General features: G+C 29.2%; 1 protein-coding gene across 1 annotated transcript in view; it reads right to left on the bottom strand.

Annotated features, from left to right (window-relative positions):
- The window catches only part of LOC105203281, a 30,026-nt gene extending 12,881 nt beyond the window's left edge, over positions 1–17,145 (bottom strand). Inside the window, exon 1 of the mRNA XM_039447297.1 lies at positions 16,492–17,145. Coding sequence (XP_039303231.1) covers positions 16,492–16,940 — 449 coding nt within the window. The 5' untranslated portion in view covers positions 16,941–17,145. The remainder of the gene's footprint in view (positions 1–16,491) is intronic.
- Between the last annotated feature and the right edge of the window lie 1,246 nt (positions 17,146–18,391).

The following is an 18,391-nucleotide window of genomic DNA, read 5'->3' as shown; positions in this document are numbered from 1 at the left end:
CTAGATGCAAGCAAGCATCAATAATTAATAAGTAAAATTAATTTAATAAAACGTGATATTACTTATTCTTATTTGACTTAGAGCTGTGTTATGTCTGACAAGTAATCAGCGCAGACTTTCGTTAAATTTGAATGGATATATAAAATCACAAAAACAAACATAGCACGAAGATCTAGCGACGACCGTATAAGGCGATTTTTATTCAATTTGTATTATACATTATCGGTCAAATACTTTCGTTTCCATTTAACTAGCTCTTGTTACATTACTCGGCAAGTTAGGGGTGGTTTTTCGACGACGAGGGATGAGCACCAAAATCAGATATCGCATATCTCGAGAGCACCAAAGTTAAGAAACAGTTTAACACCGAAACCGATCCTCTGTCTCGATTTTAGGAGATACTTTACTCTTGATGGTTTGAACGCGCGGCAAGTTAGGGGTGGTTTTTCGACGACGAGGGATGAGCACCAAAATCAGATATCGCATATTTCGAGAGCACCAAAATTAAGAAACAGTTTAACACCGAAACCGATCCTCTGTCTCGATTTTAGGAGGTACTTTACTCTTGATGGTTTGAACGCGCGGCAAGTTAGGGGTGGTTTTTCGACGACGAGGGATGAGCACCAAAATCAGATATCGCATATCTTGAGAGTACCAAAATCAGGAAACAGTTTAACACCGGAACCGATCCTCTATCACATCATAAAAAAGTACTTTACTCTTGTTCGTATACTATATATAATTGCTTTTTTGACTTGTATCCCCTAAAATATAATAAATATTTCAATTCTGTTTGTTGCTCCTAAAAGCACTTAAATAGCACTTAATTTTATGATATTTCTTTTTTTTTTTAATTCGCGTTTTGTATTGGCGGTGCTATCTTGACGTCAATCTAGCACCGCCACTTTCAAATGTGAATTTCTGCTAAACTGTTTGAGCACTAAAATCAGGAATGGAGCACCTAATTAGCACCTAATTAGCACTTAATTTTGATATATATCTTGTTCACATTTTCTGTGGTGGGGGTGCTAACTTGATAGAGGTGAAGTTAGGATAGTTTCGTACGTGAAATGTTATATTCATAGGGCATGATTTTAAATGTGATTCAAACTTTTAAAAGTAAGTGAAATGTTCAGCTTGTCCTGCCTAATTCTATATTCTAATTAACAACTCACCAAACATAACGTTACATGTAACGGAAATGTTAGTTGTAATCAGGGCTGGCAAAAACCCGGGTTTTTCACGTTAAACTCAACTCACTCGGTTATAACCGGTTTTATTTAGTTTTGCCCAGTTAAATCCGTTTTTCATAAAATTCGTAACTATTAAGTGTAGTGAAAAGAAATCCATTATTCTTTGAAGCGCGCTCAAACAAGACTAAGTCAAGCAATCACAAAACTATCTGCTAGAAGTTTTTTTAGTACGAAATCTTATCTTTTTAACGCCATTAGCGTAACCCGGTCGCACTTATACAACGCGAGATACAGATTACTAAATCCATCTATTGGAAAAATAATAGATTTCTTTTTACTACACCTAATATATTAAGTATTGTTAGTTTTTTAATTTAGATTAGCAGCACAATGGCTTTTATAGGTTATATCAACGCGACCTTGTGTGACGTTAGTTTATGAACGGTTGCGTTGACATAACCTATAAACATTACACGACTCGACTTATGTGCTGTATATGCACAAGATAATCTTAATACTTATAATAGCAAATAAAACTCTCTCTATACATATAACTTCTTATTATAGTAGAAAATTAATCATCAACAAGATGGCAAGTTATAGTGGAATTAGTGGAGACACAAAAAGGAAGGAAAATGTCTTTAGAATGGATGCATGTATTAATTGAAAAAAATAACGAGAAAACAATAACAAAATGTAAATATTGTGATTCTTAGTCTAAAAATTGAAAGAATCAGAACACATTTAAGAAATGCATCAAGTTTAACAAAAATGATTCTAATTCAGACACTGACTCAAACTCAAGTCATTCAACATCTGTAGCAACATCAACAAAAATAAATGAAACAGAATTATTAGAAATTAGTTCTTTTAATACAGTTAAAAATAGTAAATAAATGTTATATTAAATATTATATATATTTTTTGTTATTATACATTACGTGTTTTTAAAATTTCTTAGGAGCCAATGACAGTTTTCCCTAAAAAAGTAAAACGAAAAGGAACATTGTATGATTTTATAATTCCAACCACAAAACAACAAAAGAATCAATTTGATGAAGCTTTAGCTGAGTTTTTTTATGCTTCAAATCTGGCAAAAGTAGAACATCTATCTTTCTTGCGATTTTTGAATCTTTTTCGTCCAGGATATAATCCGCCCAATAGAAAGAAATTATCAGGATTTTAGCTAGACATCGTGTAGAAAAAATTGACCTTATGATGACATTTGAATTGATGCAGGAAGGTAGGTCTATTACACTTCTGCAGGATGGATGGTCGAGCGTGAAAAATGATCCAATAATTGCCACTTCTTTCGACACAGGCAAACATTCTTATTTATTAAATACCATTGATTGTAAAACAGAAAAAAAGACCGCAGAGTATTGTTTGGAAGTTGTTGTCAATTCAATAAAAACATGTGAAGAGAAATTCGGTAAAAAAGTATTTGCTATTTATACTGACAATGAACATAAAATGGTTAAAATGAGAAAATCTTTACATGAAATATATTTAAATATTATAACTTATGGGTGCTCTGCCCATTATTTAAATTTATTAAAAAAAGAACTTACATCCAAAACAGTATTAAAACATATTGTAGATATTCAAAAGTTTTTTCGTAATCATCATCAGCCTCATGGATTTTTAAAAGAAACAATAAATTTTAAAATGCCCTAACTGCCAAATGATACTAGATGGAACTCACAAATTGATTGTGTTGATACTTATTATAAATAATTATCATATATATTGAGATATAGTTGCAGAAAATGAGTCTTTATTTGAAAGTAATGCTGATTATAAACAAATTAAAAATAAAATTTTTAATATTAACATATATTCCAATTCACTAGACCTGCAAAAACAGTTAAAAATAATAGGAAATGCTTTGAATAAATTGCAAAGTGATCAAATAAATTTATCCGAGGCATTTATAATTTAGAAAAATTTATTAAGCGATAAACAATTACAGCAATATTCAAACGAAATAAAAATAAGATATAATCAGGCAGTTACTCGCTCATTTCTTAGCTTTAAAGTTTGGCAAAATTTTACCAGCCCTGGTTGTAATTTTCCACTCAACAATCCCACTAATTTTAGTCATAATGTTGCAGAAATGTCATTTCTGCTAACATCTCGGCAACAGCTAATGTCTCTTTTCTAGAATGTTTCAGCAAAATGATTTTTTGTAACGTTATTGCAACGTACAGATAACGTAGCAATCAATTTTACGTTATTTGTGCGTTAACATGACATTTCTGTAACATAAGGACCAAAATGTTTATTGGGATGTAACTGTTATATAACGAGTGTGTTATATAGCAGTTACATTGTTAAGTGGGAAATTATAACTAACATTTACGTTACATGTAACGTGATGTTTGCTGGGATATGGCTGATTTTGTCACAACGACAGAAACGCCGATTGCTTGTACACACAAGCGGATTTGCTACCCACAAGTAACATGAGTGAAATGAGAAGTGAATACGTGTATATAACTGAAAAGATTAAACATGTATTATTAAAGTACATTATTTATATAAATATATATAAAATTATAATTTTTTTACTGTTTTTTACAAATGCCGAGCTGAAATGACCTCTTTTTTATTTGTTTAAATAAGAATGCAACTAGAAATTTATTAATATAATACAAAAATTAAATTAAATATGAAAAAATTTTTATTAAAAAACTATTTTTAAAACATATACAAATAGTGTTGCTGATTTGGATGTAAATCGAGGTTTTTTCATCCAGGGACTTATTTTTTCTATCAATAATATATACGTTTCTCAATAATACTGTGTTTAAAATAGAAATCTTGAATTTCGAAATTAAAAAAGCACAAGCATAAGTTTTAAATAGTTAATATATGCTGTCCAGAAATATAAGCATTTATAACTAAGCGGAATAATCTCGTAGATGAAAAAATAGGAGGTTATCAAAATCATAGATTACAGTACTGGTCAAAATTATATCAGTTTTCGATTATTTTTAAGCATAGTTTGTTTTATAAGGTACGAATTTCTCTTAAATCATAATATATTTTAATGATAAGTATAATTTATGTAAATAATAACTTTTTATTAAATAATAAAAACATCAACATGTGGCAAATTATTTTTATTTAAAATTTCCAAAATATGTAAAATTTGAATCATAATTAATTTTGAGTCATAACAAGTATAAATAATGTAATAGTAATTTAACTGCTAAAACTAGGTTATGGTGGTAAAAACAATGATTGCGACACGAAAAACAAATAAAGTACAAAAGTGCAACTGTAAAAAAATTAATAAAAAATTTTAAGATCATAGTGTATGTTGTCAAATCTCATTATACTTTATATACGCGAGGTGTACCTTTCATCAAGAATTTATTAGAAAATTTACAATAAAAGTTATACTCCAAAAATCGAAAGGTGATATAATTTTGGCCGGTACTGTACGTGTTTGACGTGTTTATAATCCGCACGATAAACCTCATAGGAATGTCCTAAAGACGTACATAGGATATTAAATATATGCTGTCCAGAACAAAAGAAATAATCTTTTATTAGCTGAATCCGCTAAATCTTAGAGGATTTTATTCTTCTATGTGACTTTACGAGGAATCCCCCCAAGCACCCTATGCGTTAGGTGCTTGCTTCACAATCGTATGATCGGTTCCGCTCGCGGATGTGTGCAATATTTTTTTTTTATTTTTTTAATAAGTGTATTTATTTATCTTGATGAAATTGATATAGTATGTAAATTTCTAAAATAGAAAATTTTATTTTATTTAAAATATTTTCTTTTTCTGTTATTGTTACAACTTTTCACATTGAAAACTTTTTTGATCGAGAAATATCTGCTCATGTAGCTGCGGCTGTTTGCAAGGTGGCTAAGGTAGATGCCAATAAGGTCTCCTCCCACCACTTAACTATAACTGTAACTTTTTAAAAGTTTTCATTGTTGCCCTACCTGAAGGTGCAGTTACATGCAAGCGTAGAGTTACGCGAGCGGAACCGGATCTTACGATTGTGAAGCAAGCACCTAACGCATAGAGTCGACTGCACTGGTTGGGAGAACAGTTACCGGGAAAGCGTTATGGCCAATTTTTACAAATTTATTATTTCAAACTGTAACTTTTTAAAAGTTTTCATTGTTGCCCTATCTGAAGGTGCAGTTACATGCAAGCGTAGAGTTACGCAGAGGTTGTTGCGCAGAAGGACAAAACGTGAAAGAATTTCGCCTTTATAACCGACTACATACCTGCAAGGGGATTAAAAACCTCTTGTTTATTTACCATTTTGTATCCGTTTCTTTTACCAGTGTTAAATTTAAACAATTTGAAAATTTAGATACGTTGCCTTTATATGTTATCTATTTCAAATAGTTTATATATTATTATTATTATATATTTATTATTTTAAATATTATTACTTGAATTCAAATTCCCTTCAAATTAAATTTAAATTAATATTTAGAAAGTGATATTAAATTAAATTTTTATTTTAGAAATTTGCATACTATATCAATATCAAGATAAATACACTTAAAAAAAAGAAAAAAAAATTGCACAACACAGGGAGCAAACCCGAATCTTACGATTGTGAAGCAAGGACCTAACGCACGGAGCCGACTGCACTGGTTGGGCGAACTGATACGGGAAAAACTTATATGTCGCACCGCGGTATGGCCAATTTTCACAAATTTATTATTTCGAAACAAAGGCCTATTCGATCAAACGCCGGACGACGTAAACTTTTTTTTCGTCTCCAAAATAACTAAAAAAATTGGGATAGAAATCCTAGAGTGACTCACCTCATCTTCCCCTTGTAAACACAATATTTTTACAGTTAGAGTAAATTTATTTTGTTTTCACTATCAATTTGCTCTTGCATACAAATTATAGAATATTGTTATTGCTATTGGATATATTCTAATATACAGTTTTCATAGGCAGGTTAACGTGGAGATCCAAACACATGATGTTTGGAAGAACAAAATAAACTTTTTCAAACAGATTTTATTATTCTTATAACTTTATATCTGTATTCACTGTTTCACATATATAAGATTCTATTTCACTAATTGCATTTTTGCATTATTTTACAAATTTTGAAAACGCATTGGCGCCGGCGGAATTCGAACCTAAGATCTTTGGAACAATAATCAATATGCTAACACTGAGCTAATCATACACTTGTGATATCGTTAATAAAAAGTTATATTTGAAGTAAAGCTGATTTGAACAGGAAAAACTTGCGTCTTGACCGCGCGAACACTTTCACTCAACCCTTTGATTATTCTTTCTTTACCCTTCTATGATCTTTTCACACAGAGTTTATAGATTAATGCGTCTTTTTACGCGGCAGCCACGGTAGTGCCACGCAGCGACACACATTGTTTTTCGTAACGCATGCAAGATCGCATATCCATTTGAAATAAATACAGTTCTTTTAATACAAGAGAAAAACTTATAGTATGTATTAGATGATATTAGAATATTATCTAATACATTTTTCATGAACAGTTCACATTTTTGGAAGAAGACTACTCTTTCTATAAAGGTTGTCGCTTAGAATACGAGTATAGGAGTGCAGGAAATTTCACTTTATAAATAGAATACTTTTTTGGGGTGAAACGTAAGCATTTATAGCTAAACGGAATAATCCCGCAGATGAAAAAATCATAGAGATTATCAGACCTATAGGTTACATACGTGTTTGAAGTGTTTATAATCCATACGGCAAACCTCCTAGAGACATCCTAAGGACGCCCATAGAATGTTGTAACGTACTTAATTTTTGAAACGTCCTAAACCGATCCCATTTATGTCTCTGGACATTCAGGATGGATTCAGGATCGTCCTGAGGACGTTTTGTGCTGTTAGGGTCTTTTCACTTTGTTTTAAGAATAATTTAATCTTTATCAGAGTTTATTTATTCTCGGCGCTGTTTTAAGCGCTATTTTAAAATATTCTTGGATGCATATTTGCATTTCTTTAAGAATTTATTTCTTATGTGTATAACAATTTTTAACAATCTTTCTCCCTAATTTTTCTCAAAAACCTGATGTGATGGGCATTTTTTGCTGGTGGATTTAGATTCAGCGATTTTGACTTTCCTAAAAAATACTGCTTTTTCTCGCCGCAGCCAAAAAAAGTCTACTTTTGTCGGACAGTAATCAATTATTACACGTGCTGCTTTATACTAAAAATACGCGCAACATATGAATTATTTACAAACAGTAATACGTTATATCGGCATGTCTCGTTCACATTTCACTGAATATAACATAAACGTAATGTTATATAATATACATATACATGTGTTATATACGAAATGTCGCAGAAAAGCGACTAACATCACTGCGATCTGGCAATAATGCGGACTTCGTTTTCGCCATGCTTTAAAGTCAGTCCGTACTTGGCGCGCAGAAAAAGTTTCCACTTTGTTTGGTAATTATGCAACCGTATTGAGCGTGATAAGTACAGTTGTGTTTTTGAAGTGCGTTACAAAAAATGGAACAGCAAAATTTGGAGCAACGGTGTGCCATCAAATTTTGTGTTAAGCTTGTTACTCTTGATAAGGAATGTTCCCCATAAGCTCATTGCAACTTTTCGTAAGTCAAACTTATGGATTCATTGTTGCTCCCAATTTCGCTGTTCTATTTTTCATAACGCACTACAAAAACACAACTTTACTTATCACGCTCGATACGGTCGCGTAGTTACCGGACAAAGTTGAAAGTTTTACTGCGCATCAAGGACTGACCTTGAGGTGTGGAAAACAAAAAATCCGCACTGTTGCAGATTGCTCTCAATGATGACAGTCTCATTACTCTTCTGCCACACTTCGTATATGTTATGCAGGTTGTCTTGAAAATCGCGACAAATATTTCGAGACGTGATTTGGAATCCCAAAAGAAGGAAATAAGTCCAGAAATAAGTTGTTTCCGAATTATAGAAACTTCTATGTTAAAAAAAAATTGTATTTTATAGTCCGCATGACATTCCTTCTTAAATTTTTTTATTAAATTCCTAATTATTTAATTTTTATTTTTTATTTTGTTAATTTTCGAATTTTATTATTTTTTTTAATTAATAATTTTTATTTTTTATTCTTTTTTTAATTTTTTAAATATTTATAATTACATTATTTTTTAACACATTATGTTTAATACATTATTTTTAAATCGAATTAAATAAGGGTTCGAGTTTCAGCAATTGTTTACAAACATGCGCCCAATAGTATTGCTGATTTAAGACAAAAAATAATTTGTGGATTCCAAGAAATAAGGACGGATTCAAATGTTTTTCACAAAGTTTGTTTTGAGAGGAAAATAAGGGCTTGCATTCATGCTGAAGGTGGTCATTTTGAACACCTTATTTAATTTGATTTAAAAATAATGTATCAAAAACAATGTGTAAAAAAATAATGTATTTACAAATATCAAAAATTAAAAAAAAATGAAAAAATAAAAATTATTAATTAAAAAAATAATAAAATTTAAAAATTAAAAAATTAGAAATAAAAATTAAAAAATTAGAAATTTAATAAAAAAATTTAAGAAAAGATGCCGGGCGTACTATAAAATATAATTATTTTTAACAAAAAAGTGGCTATAACTGGAAAACGACTTATTTTCGAACTTATGTTTATATAGCTTTTTTTCTTACTTTTAGGGTCTCAAATCACGTCCCGAAATATTCGTCGCGATTTTCCGGACATGCTATATAGTGTTTACATTTATGTTACATTTGGTGTGTGCTAGGTTACTATTTTGGCTTTATGACTGTGTTTCAAGTCCGACAAATATGCGGCGTGCAGTTTAAGTTGGAAGTTGTAAAAATTGTAAAAATTAGAAATTATTATTATTTTGGACATCAAGAACCGCTGTGATTAATAGGCCTTCTTGTCTCATGAATTATTTATATAAACTAATCTATTAATAATTAAAAACAATGTTAATATCTAGTTCGAACCTAGCAAAAACAATAACATAATAAGAAAAGGTCAAGTACAAAGCAGTCAACCAATGTTATTTATATATGACTGATATTGAATCGCAAGACGTTTCACTTAAACCATTTTCTCTTTCTCTCAGCTAAAACTTAACAACTCGAAAACAACTTTAAAATTTAAAAACTTTACCTCTACATTGCTTAAATAATATAATTAACATAAAATTGATTAGATGTGATAGAATAATATATGGTCCATGAAAACATCTTTAAAGGTATAAACAAAGTAAAGAAATTAATCATAAATTAAAAATAGAACGTAATAAGCTACATGAAAGAAACGTTCTGTAATTCACTAAACTATCAATCATATACAAATGACATCGGTTGTTTGCTTACTGCTTGCTATTTGATCTTTTCTTACTATGTTATTGTAAATCTATTAATAATCTACTGCGTATATTACATACTAATCAATATATGCACATTCATATAAAACACGTAATATCAGAATGTGTTGAAAGCAACGTGACTATTCCTACTGCGTAGTTCTCACGTAGAAGGTAAAATACAAACTTACGTAAAATTAATATTAGTTACGTCCATACATGTATACATAAAATCTAGAGTTAATATTTCTGTAGCTTCCTGCTTTATTTTCACTGTAATATTATTAAAATTTAATGCAAACTAGTTATGAAAAATAAAATTACCTTTTATTTTATTGTATTATATTAGATATATAAAAGTTTATTTAAAAAAATATTTTTTGGAAAAAATGTATAGAGTAGTTAAATAAAAATATTTCTACTGTAAACATTTGGTATAAAACATTTTTTAATATTTTGTTTAGTTTACTAAATATATTGGAAAAAGATAAAAGTCTTTTTATTTGTGAGAGGTGATTTCATTCCTTCAAACCGTTTTCCAGTCGCAACTAAAAATTTCTAACTTCATGTTTTACTTCCTCTACATTTATGCCAAGTTTCATTAAAATCTGAATTTTATTGCGAGATTTCCAGTAAACACTAAATATAACATAGATGCAATGTTATATAACATATACACGTGTTATATTTATGTAGCGTTATATTTAAAAGCGTTTTATGTTACATTTGATGTTTGCTGGATTCCCTTGTAAGTTATTCATCGTTGGTGTAAGTTTTGGATGATGCATTGGATAATAAACATTGAAATCATGCGTGTTGACGTACTACATAAACTTATATATTTATAACGTATGCTCGCATCACAACAAACATTGCGTGCCAGCTAATCAATTAAAAAATCGTTTATTGTGTGACTCCAATTTTTAATAGTGTAAAGACGTATATAAAAGAAATGTATTCAAATTATTATACAAAAGTATTATAAAAATATTATATACTGTATCCTTATCAGTAAAATGCTATTATATCCAAAAGTTATTGGAATATAATAGAAAATCAATTGAATCCAATATCGTACATTATAAGTTACAATAGTTTTTTTTTACGAGTAGTGGCGTTTCCAATAGTATTTTTTCAAAACAGTACACGAAAAGAATGATTTGCTTTAAACATTTAAGTGGATACAGATCTAAAAATAATTTTATTGGACCATCAACATAATTATGATCAGGGACCCTGTCCAAAATAAAATTTTGGACAGGGTCCCTGATCATAATTATGTTGATGGTCCAGTTACGGTTACGGTCCAAGATTATATTCAATTTTCGGTTTCAGTTTTGGTTTCGGTCTTGTTACTGATAACGGTTTCGGTTACCGTTTGGATTTCGATCTTTTTTGGTTATGGTTGCAGATGTACAATTATCTATTGTAAAATTCAATAACGTATAAAAATGATAATGTAAAAAAGTAATACAAATATAAATATTACATTATAAAAAATTCATGTTTATTGTAAACTTGTTTACTATAAAAATATTTAAAAATTATTGGAGGTTCCGGGTTTTTCAAAATCTCGTTTTTCTTTGTTTTTTTTTTACTTCAATATTCTTAGCAATTAACAGCGTTAATGATCGTTTTTTTACTGGTATTAATGATAGTTTTTTTTAATAAAATAACATATTAATCTTAATCAAATTATGATAATAAAAGCAGAGAAATAAATAAATAATCCTCCGTAGACACCCTATAATAGTGCTATTTATTGAGAATCTAGAAATAAATATCTACGGTCTTAAAAGTTTGATTAAAATTGTCAAATTTTTTCGATGCTCTAAAAGAGCTGGAAAAATTGAAATATAATTTTAGCTTTAATAATTCAGTTTTAACATTACAAAAATCTTATTCTTTGTATTCACTTTATGGTCACAAATTGAAGGAAAAATTAATGTTTAAAATCAACTGCATATCTATGGAGCGTTACAAAAAGTATTAAAAAAAGATATGAAATATAGATGCCAGGTATCTTTTTCTCTTATTCTTATCTTGTAGCCAAAGAAGTCTACATAGCACGCGCTTTTTCTCCATTTTACCTAATTTTCAGTATGATCTTTAATAGCATTTTAAAATAACTGACCAAAAATCTGACCGAAAAAATCGGAAAAATATTTTCAGTCAGGTTACGGTTACGGTCGATTAGCCTGCACAATATTTCAGTTTCGGTTTTGATCTGACTAATAGCAAATTTGGTTGGACTGCATTAGTGTTCACTGGTGCATATTAAACCCGCTGTACACTAATCTAATTTTATTTAAAAATAAAATATAAATACTTTGAATAATAAAATATATATTTTACTAAATAACATAGTAAAATATCGATTAAAAATTTCACAATTTAATCTGTTTATGCATTTATATTAAATACATATCTTTTGTTGATTCATGTACAGCGGTTTTAATGTGCACCAGTTCGCACTAGTGCGTCCAACCAAATTTGCTGTAAAATAACGGTTATGATCCTGTTATCGGTTTTAGTTACGGTCCGGTCAAAGTCTCTGATTATGATGGATATTGAAATACGATGATCAATGTGCTATAAACAATTTTGACATTTGAGTAATTAACTTGAGAGTTTAACAATGATATTTTGATGGCCTAACAAAATTTTATTTATCTGTATCCAGCTAAATTTTTAAATATTTTAACAAAACCATTTTTTTTGCTATACTTAGTATCTATACAGAAGCTTATTATATTTCTAGTACATTTTCATTGTAAGGATAACTATATACAGGTAGTACATTGTAAAAACCATACAGAAATGATTTCAATGCTATTACTTTTCTATGTATCATAAAATAAGGTTGATGTGGATTACTATAATTCTATGTATCATAAAATAAGATTGATATACCAAAGGAAATCTTTGTATTAGCCGAATCCTTCAAAATGTTAGAGGATTTTATTCTATGGCCACCAAGAAATTACTTTAAAACTAAGAAGAAAATAGTCTAAGTACAATATTTTCAGAGGTAAAATAATTTCATCTTGCATCTGCAGTTGCAAATCTTATTGTTCTTAATATTAATTACAACTGTTCATAATATTAATTGCAACTTAATATCAATTCAAATAAAGAAATAACATCATTTGAATTGCAATTATCTTTCTTTTCTCTCTTTTGATCTACTCATTCATAAAGAGGTTAGAGCGCCTATCTTCTCGTACACTCATATATCTAATTTACAATGAGTACTGTGATACATGCACTAAGTACTATATTAGTATATCAAATCACCAATCGATATAAAGAAAGATTTTAAGCGATTTGGTACTGATCAATATTTACAAGGAAAGGTGTCACCCTCCGTTATCGACGAGCCTTTAATACGTTGTAGTATAGATAAAAATAAGGGACACGTATTTTTTTATAAGTGTCCGTTTACACTAGGGAATAAAACACCCCTTTGAAGAAAATCGGTTTTTTTTTTAAACCTATTTCGTTGAAGTATAAGAAATAAAGAAAAATTTTCTAATTGAAAGTTAAATGGTTTGAAGAATACTTTATAACAGTGATAAAATAAAGTATTTAAAAAATTTTTTTATACTTTTCTTTACCATTTACCTATTTTTTTCAAAATTTTTATTTCTTTATTTTTTTATTTAGAAGCAAAATAAAGTTTATTTTATCACGAATTCAAGGGTATATGACAAAGTTATAGTGCGACATTTGCATTTCCTAAAAATAATTAAAAACTATACCATAACACATGGTATGCGCATCCGTCTGTGTACTACGCAAGTATCCCTCTTTGATTTTAACGAGCGTTTAATACGTTGTAGTACAGATCAAAATAAGATACATTTTTAGAAAATGAAAATGTTGTAACATAATTTTATTATATACCAATGAATTCGTAATAAAATAAACTTTAGATTGCTTATAAAAAGAAGTAAAAATTTTGAAAAAAATAGGTAAGTGGTAAGGAAAAGTATAAAAAAAAAAATGAAAAAAAAATTTTTGGCATTGTTATAAAGTACTCTTCAAGCCATTTACTTTCAATTAGAATATTTTTCTCGATCTCTTATACATAGTTTCGACGATATATACTTTAAAAGAAAAAAACCAACTTTCTTCAAAGGTGTGTTTCACCCCCTAAAAATGAAAACGGGCACATATAAAAAAGTACCCAGATAACAATTCGTGAGTTCACGTTATTTTCACGACGTGATAATCACGCTGTGCGTGCAAAAGTGCATCACAGTGTCCTCACAATGTAATGGGCGCACACGTGTACGCGTAAAAGGTCGCATGGTGCAATCACGCGTGATGGGAACATTTCACGGTGTGAGGGTAACGTGATAATTCCGCCGAGCGCACAAGAACGTATCACGCTGTCCTCACGGTGTGATGGGGGCTGTGGTCAATCGCAATGTAATCAAACAAGACCCTCCCGTATATTATATTAAATTAACAAATTTACAAAAAATATTGTAAATAATAATATTATTAATCTTTAATTATAAATCATAAAAAAATAAAAACATTGATATATAATATAATTAAAAGTACCCCAATCAGCACACAATATTTAAAAAATTGTTTTTAATATTTATTTAATATTAATTTTTCATTGTACAATTTATTATAACAAAAATATTTATTAAACATTTATTAAATATTTATTTAACAATAATTAAATATTCAAAATAATGATTTAGAGAAAATATTCATTTAATACTTATTTAACGTTTATTCAATGTTTATGTAACGTTTATTTCACGTTTATTTCACATTAATTTTTTATTTAAAAAAACATTTTTTAAAAACATTAATTCAACATTTATTTAACATTAATTTAATATTTATTTTACATTAATTTTTCATTTGAAACAATTTCAAAAACATTAATTTAACATTTATTAAATATTAATTTAATATTTTTTTTTTAAATATGTTTTTTAAATGTTTATTTAATATTGTTTTACTATTTATTTTTAATGAATTATTTAATTAAAAAAATGGTTTCACTAAGCATTTTTAAATGTTTATTTAATATTATTTTATTTATTTTTCATCTCTATAAAATTTTATTTATTTATTATTTATTTAACATTTAAGCTACTTATTTTTTAATTATTATTGATTTTAAAATTCGTTTAAAAAATGTCTCAATAACATCTATAAAAATCAGTAAAAAATTAACTTAATTACATATATTTATATAAATAATATACTTTAATTATATATATTTCGTCTTTTCGATAACATATTGTATATTGACTTGATTTATCAGTGATGTACATGTATTAGCATAAAGTGTTTACAGGTGATCACGAGGGATCAATTCGCAGTGATCACAGAGATCAAGCAACATTCACCGGGGTCGCAACTTGGATGGGTGATCGCGTAGAAATTTCAGAAAAAAAACTCTTAAAAAAACCTCAATATTAAAAAAAATTTTGTTTAATGTAGAAAGGGGCATGAATCCATTAATTTTAACGTTTTTAAAAACATTTTTTAAATAATGTGTGCTGATTGGGACGTGAAAAAAATGGGCAATGATTAGAATTTTTGAGTGCTGTATGCATGCATGCTAGCAATATGAGTCTCATTTGGAGAACGCATTTGAGGTTCATATTGCTCGCATGCATGAGTACCGCACGCGTGCGACTGATATGATTCTCATATGATGACGCATCTGTCGGATACTGTGAGCTGACACCGTGCGAATAATTCGCACGGTATGCGCGCTCCGTGAACTCACTATGCGCGCATTTTGTTATCTGGGTACGTATCCCTTATTTTCATCTACAACATATTAAAGGCTCGTCGAAAACAAAAGGAGACATCTCGAGACCTTTCCTTGTTACCCAATCAGCAGACAAGATCTTTTAAATGTTTTTTTAAATATTTATTATTCATTATAACGTTTTTAAATATTTAAAAATTATTTAAAAAATAATATTTTTTGATTGGGTAGTACGTGTATCAAAGTGCTCAGTGTAACCTTGATGATACACAGAAAAACGCAGCGATACTGTTGTTCATGTTGCTCGTATTTCATGTAAGAGAAAGAAGGCAATCCGCTTAAAGTAAATATAGTCCTCTTAATATTACAAGAGAAAAACCTTTCTGTAAAAATTTTTACTTAGAATATGGGATTACAAGAAATTTCACTTTATCATTAGAATACTTTTTTGGGGGTATAGAGACAATCATAATTATTATTGAGAGAAAAAGTATTTTATTCTTAAACGAAAAAATTCTTAAATTTATAATAAAGTAATCTCGGTGCTGTCCCATTAATTTGCTAAAATAGGTATGTATTAGACAATAAAAATTCATGGCAAATCTCATAATATTCTTGATTTAAGAATACATTTGTTTTAATAAAATTTGAAGAAATTTTTTTCTAAATAAAACATCACAAAAGCTTACAAGACAACTCGTTTTGTATAAAAAATACTTCGCCCTACAGTCAAGAACACTTTACACGTGTAAGCAAAAATTGATTATGAGCTTTCCGCGTTAATTGCAATGAATCTTATGCAAATCTTTCTTATAAGAGAGTGTTTGTTCGCACAATTTTCTATGGTTGAGGTCTCGAACTGTGATTAATCATTGTGCGTTATAATATTGAGCACATTTTTATACTAAATGTAAGAATGCAAAAGTTGAAATTTAAATGTGTTACCCTTGTCTCAAAATAATAAATCAATCTTATTAAATTCGATGAAAGAGAATAGGAATTATAGCTTTTAATATTGCTTTATCTTTATATTGCAAAAAGTTGCAGTAAGATTATGTTAAGAATGCTTTTAGTCTTGTTGTTAAAAATTCTTTCTGAGAAAACAGTATTGACATATGTTGATTTTGCGGATCGAGCAATCTCGTTTTCTGTACAAATTTAAGTGTCGAAATATCATTGGATTACAGTATTAGATAAAAAAGTACCTTTTAAATGCTAAATACGGCGTAATACTGCCCTTTGTTATTATCAGTGGTTTTAAATCCTCCTCAAAGGTATATAGCAATAAAGTGCCCAATACTGTGCCAATCATAATTGAGAAATAATTTTCACGCACAAATTTCTGCCCTTTGCGGTACTTATCCATATCCAACCATTCAGGTGTTTCCACGAGTGACCGTTTGCAATTTGCTAGTCGACAGAAACCTGGCATTAAATGCAACACCGACTTTGGTACATTCGGAAAAAACGTCGGGATGTTCTTGTTTATCCATGTACATTGCTCCTCTATAGTCCAAACATCGAAGTCATTTGGAAGTAGCTCTTGATCGACTATGCTCTTGAACATCATCATGTATCTATATTCGCTTGAATTGTTTGACGTCTCTTCATAATTTCCAGCAGCATTCATAGATAAGCCGTTAGGAATCGTCATACTTCACAAAAAAATTTTGTTAGGCAAACAAAGAATTCAGTGGAAATAATCAGACTAAACGTATATTGTTTATCAACTTAAGAATTCAGAGTCTTATCTCAATAACGTTTTTTCTTCACTCCGAACGTTGTGCGCCGCGAAAAGCAGATTCAACTGTCAATATAATGTAGCGATTAAACGTATTATCGCGTCCCTACTCTCGCGGCGCGCGGCACTGAAAGTGGAAGAGAGCGTCGCCGACATTCGAACTCTGATTGTTACGTATTTATAATACTGCGTATAATACGTCATAATATATACTTACTGTCTGAATGCTCTTTTACTTTTATTGGTTTTAAAAATGTAAATACTTGAAATGACAATGTGCCACACGTGTCGTTCAATCTTCCTTTTTTACTTATTGAATACCTTTTTACTTATTGAAGAAAAAACGATTTGCATTGAATTATGTCATTAATGGACCTATACACCGTGTGTTGAATAAAATAAAAATAATAATTGTAATAATAACATTGATAGTACTATATAATATTGATGTTCTACGCATTTCTTTTTTTTAAAACATTAAAGACATGGGAATAGACGATCTCTCCCTAACAAAATAAGGAATAGGCTGCGTTGCCGGTTTTAATGCATTTTTTTACTAATAAGGAAAGACTCCGTGGTGTCTTCCTCCGATTTTGAGCGTTGATATGTTATAGTACAGATACAAACAAGAAACACGTATTTCTTTGTACGTGCCTGTTTTCACTTTTATGGTGTAAAACACCCCTTTGAAAAAAATCGGTTTTTTTTCTTTTGAAGCATATATCGTCGCAATTATAAGAGATAGAGAAAAATGTTTTAAATGAGAGTTAAATGGCTTGAAGAGTACTTTATAACAATGATTAAAAAAATTTTTTATTACTGGTGGGGAAAAATATAAAAAAAGTTATGATTCATAAAATTGACTGTCATTTGATGTATTTTCAGTGTTGTAGAACAATAATTTTTTCTGATGACCTTTTGGGTGTAATTTCGAAAAAGTACATAAGTAATACAACCCTCTTCTTTAGTTTTTCATTTTCCTTAATTGAAAGAGTAAAATCTCCGAGAAATATTTTGTGATACATCTTATAATAATAGTCTTTAATTGTATCGCGTATTTCTAATATTCAATACCAAAGAAAGTTTAATAAAAAAATTATGTTAAATTTTGCAAAGATAAAATTGACTTTGGCTTCAAGGAAAAAATTTTCTCAAATTTTCTATTTTCTTTGCCAAAATAATTAAAAATATCCATAATTTTCAATATTTATTTTATTTATCTGTTTTAAGACAGATGCAAACAACCCTTGCATGAAGCTACGTTCTCTTTTTTTATGCGAATAATTGGATATGTAGCACGAGATAAAAAATATCTGACCATCGTACATTTCGTATGTAATATATTATATTAAAAATTTCCTATG

The sequence above is a fragment of the Solenopsis invicta genome, chromosome 1 (assembly GCF_016802725.1).
Source record: "Solenopsis invicta isolate M01_SB chromosome 1, UNIL_Sinv_3.0, whole genome shotgun sequence".
NCBI classification, from domain to species: domain Eukaryota; kingdom Metazoa; phylum Arthropoda; class Insecta; order Hymenoptera; family Formicidae; genus Solenopsis; species Solenopsis invicta.
This window is presented reverse-complemented; position numbering and strand designations above follow the sequence as displayed.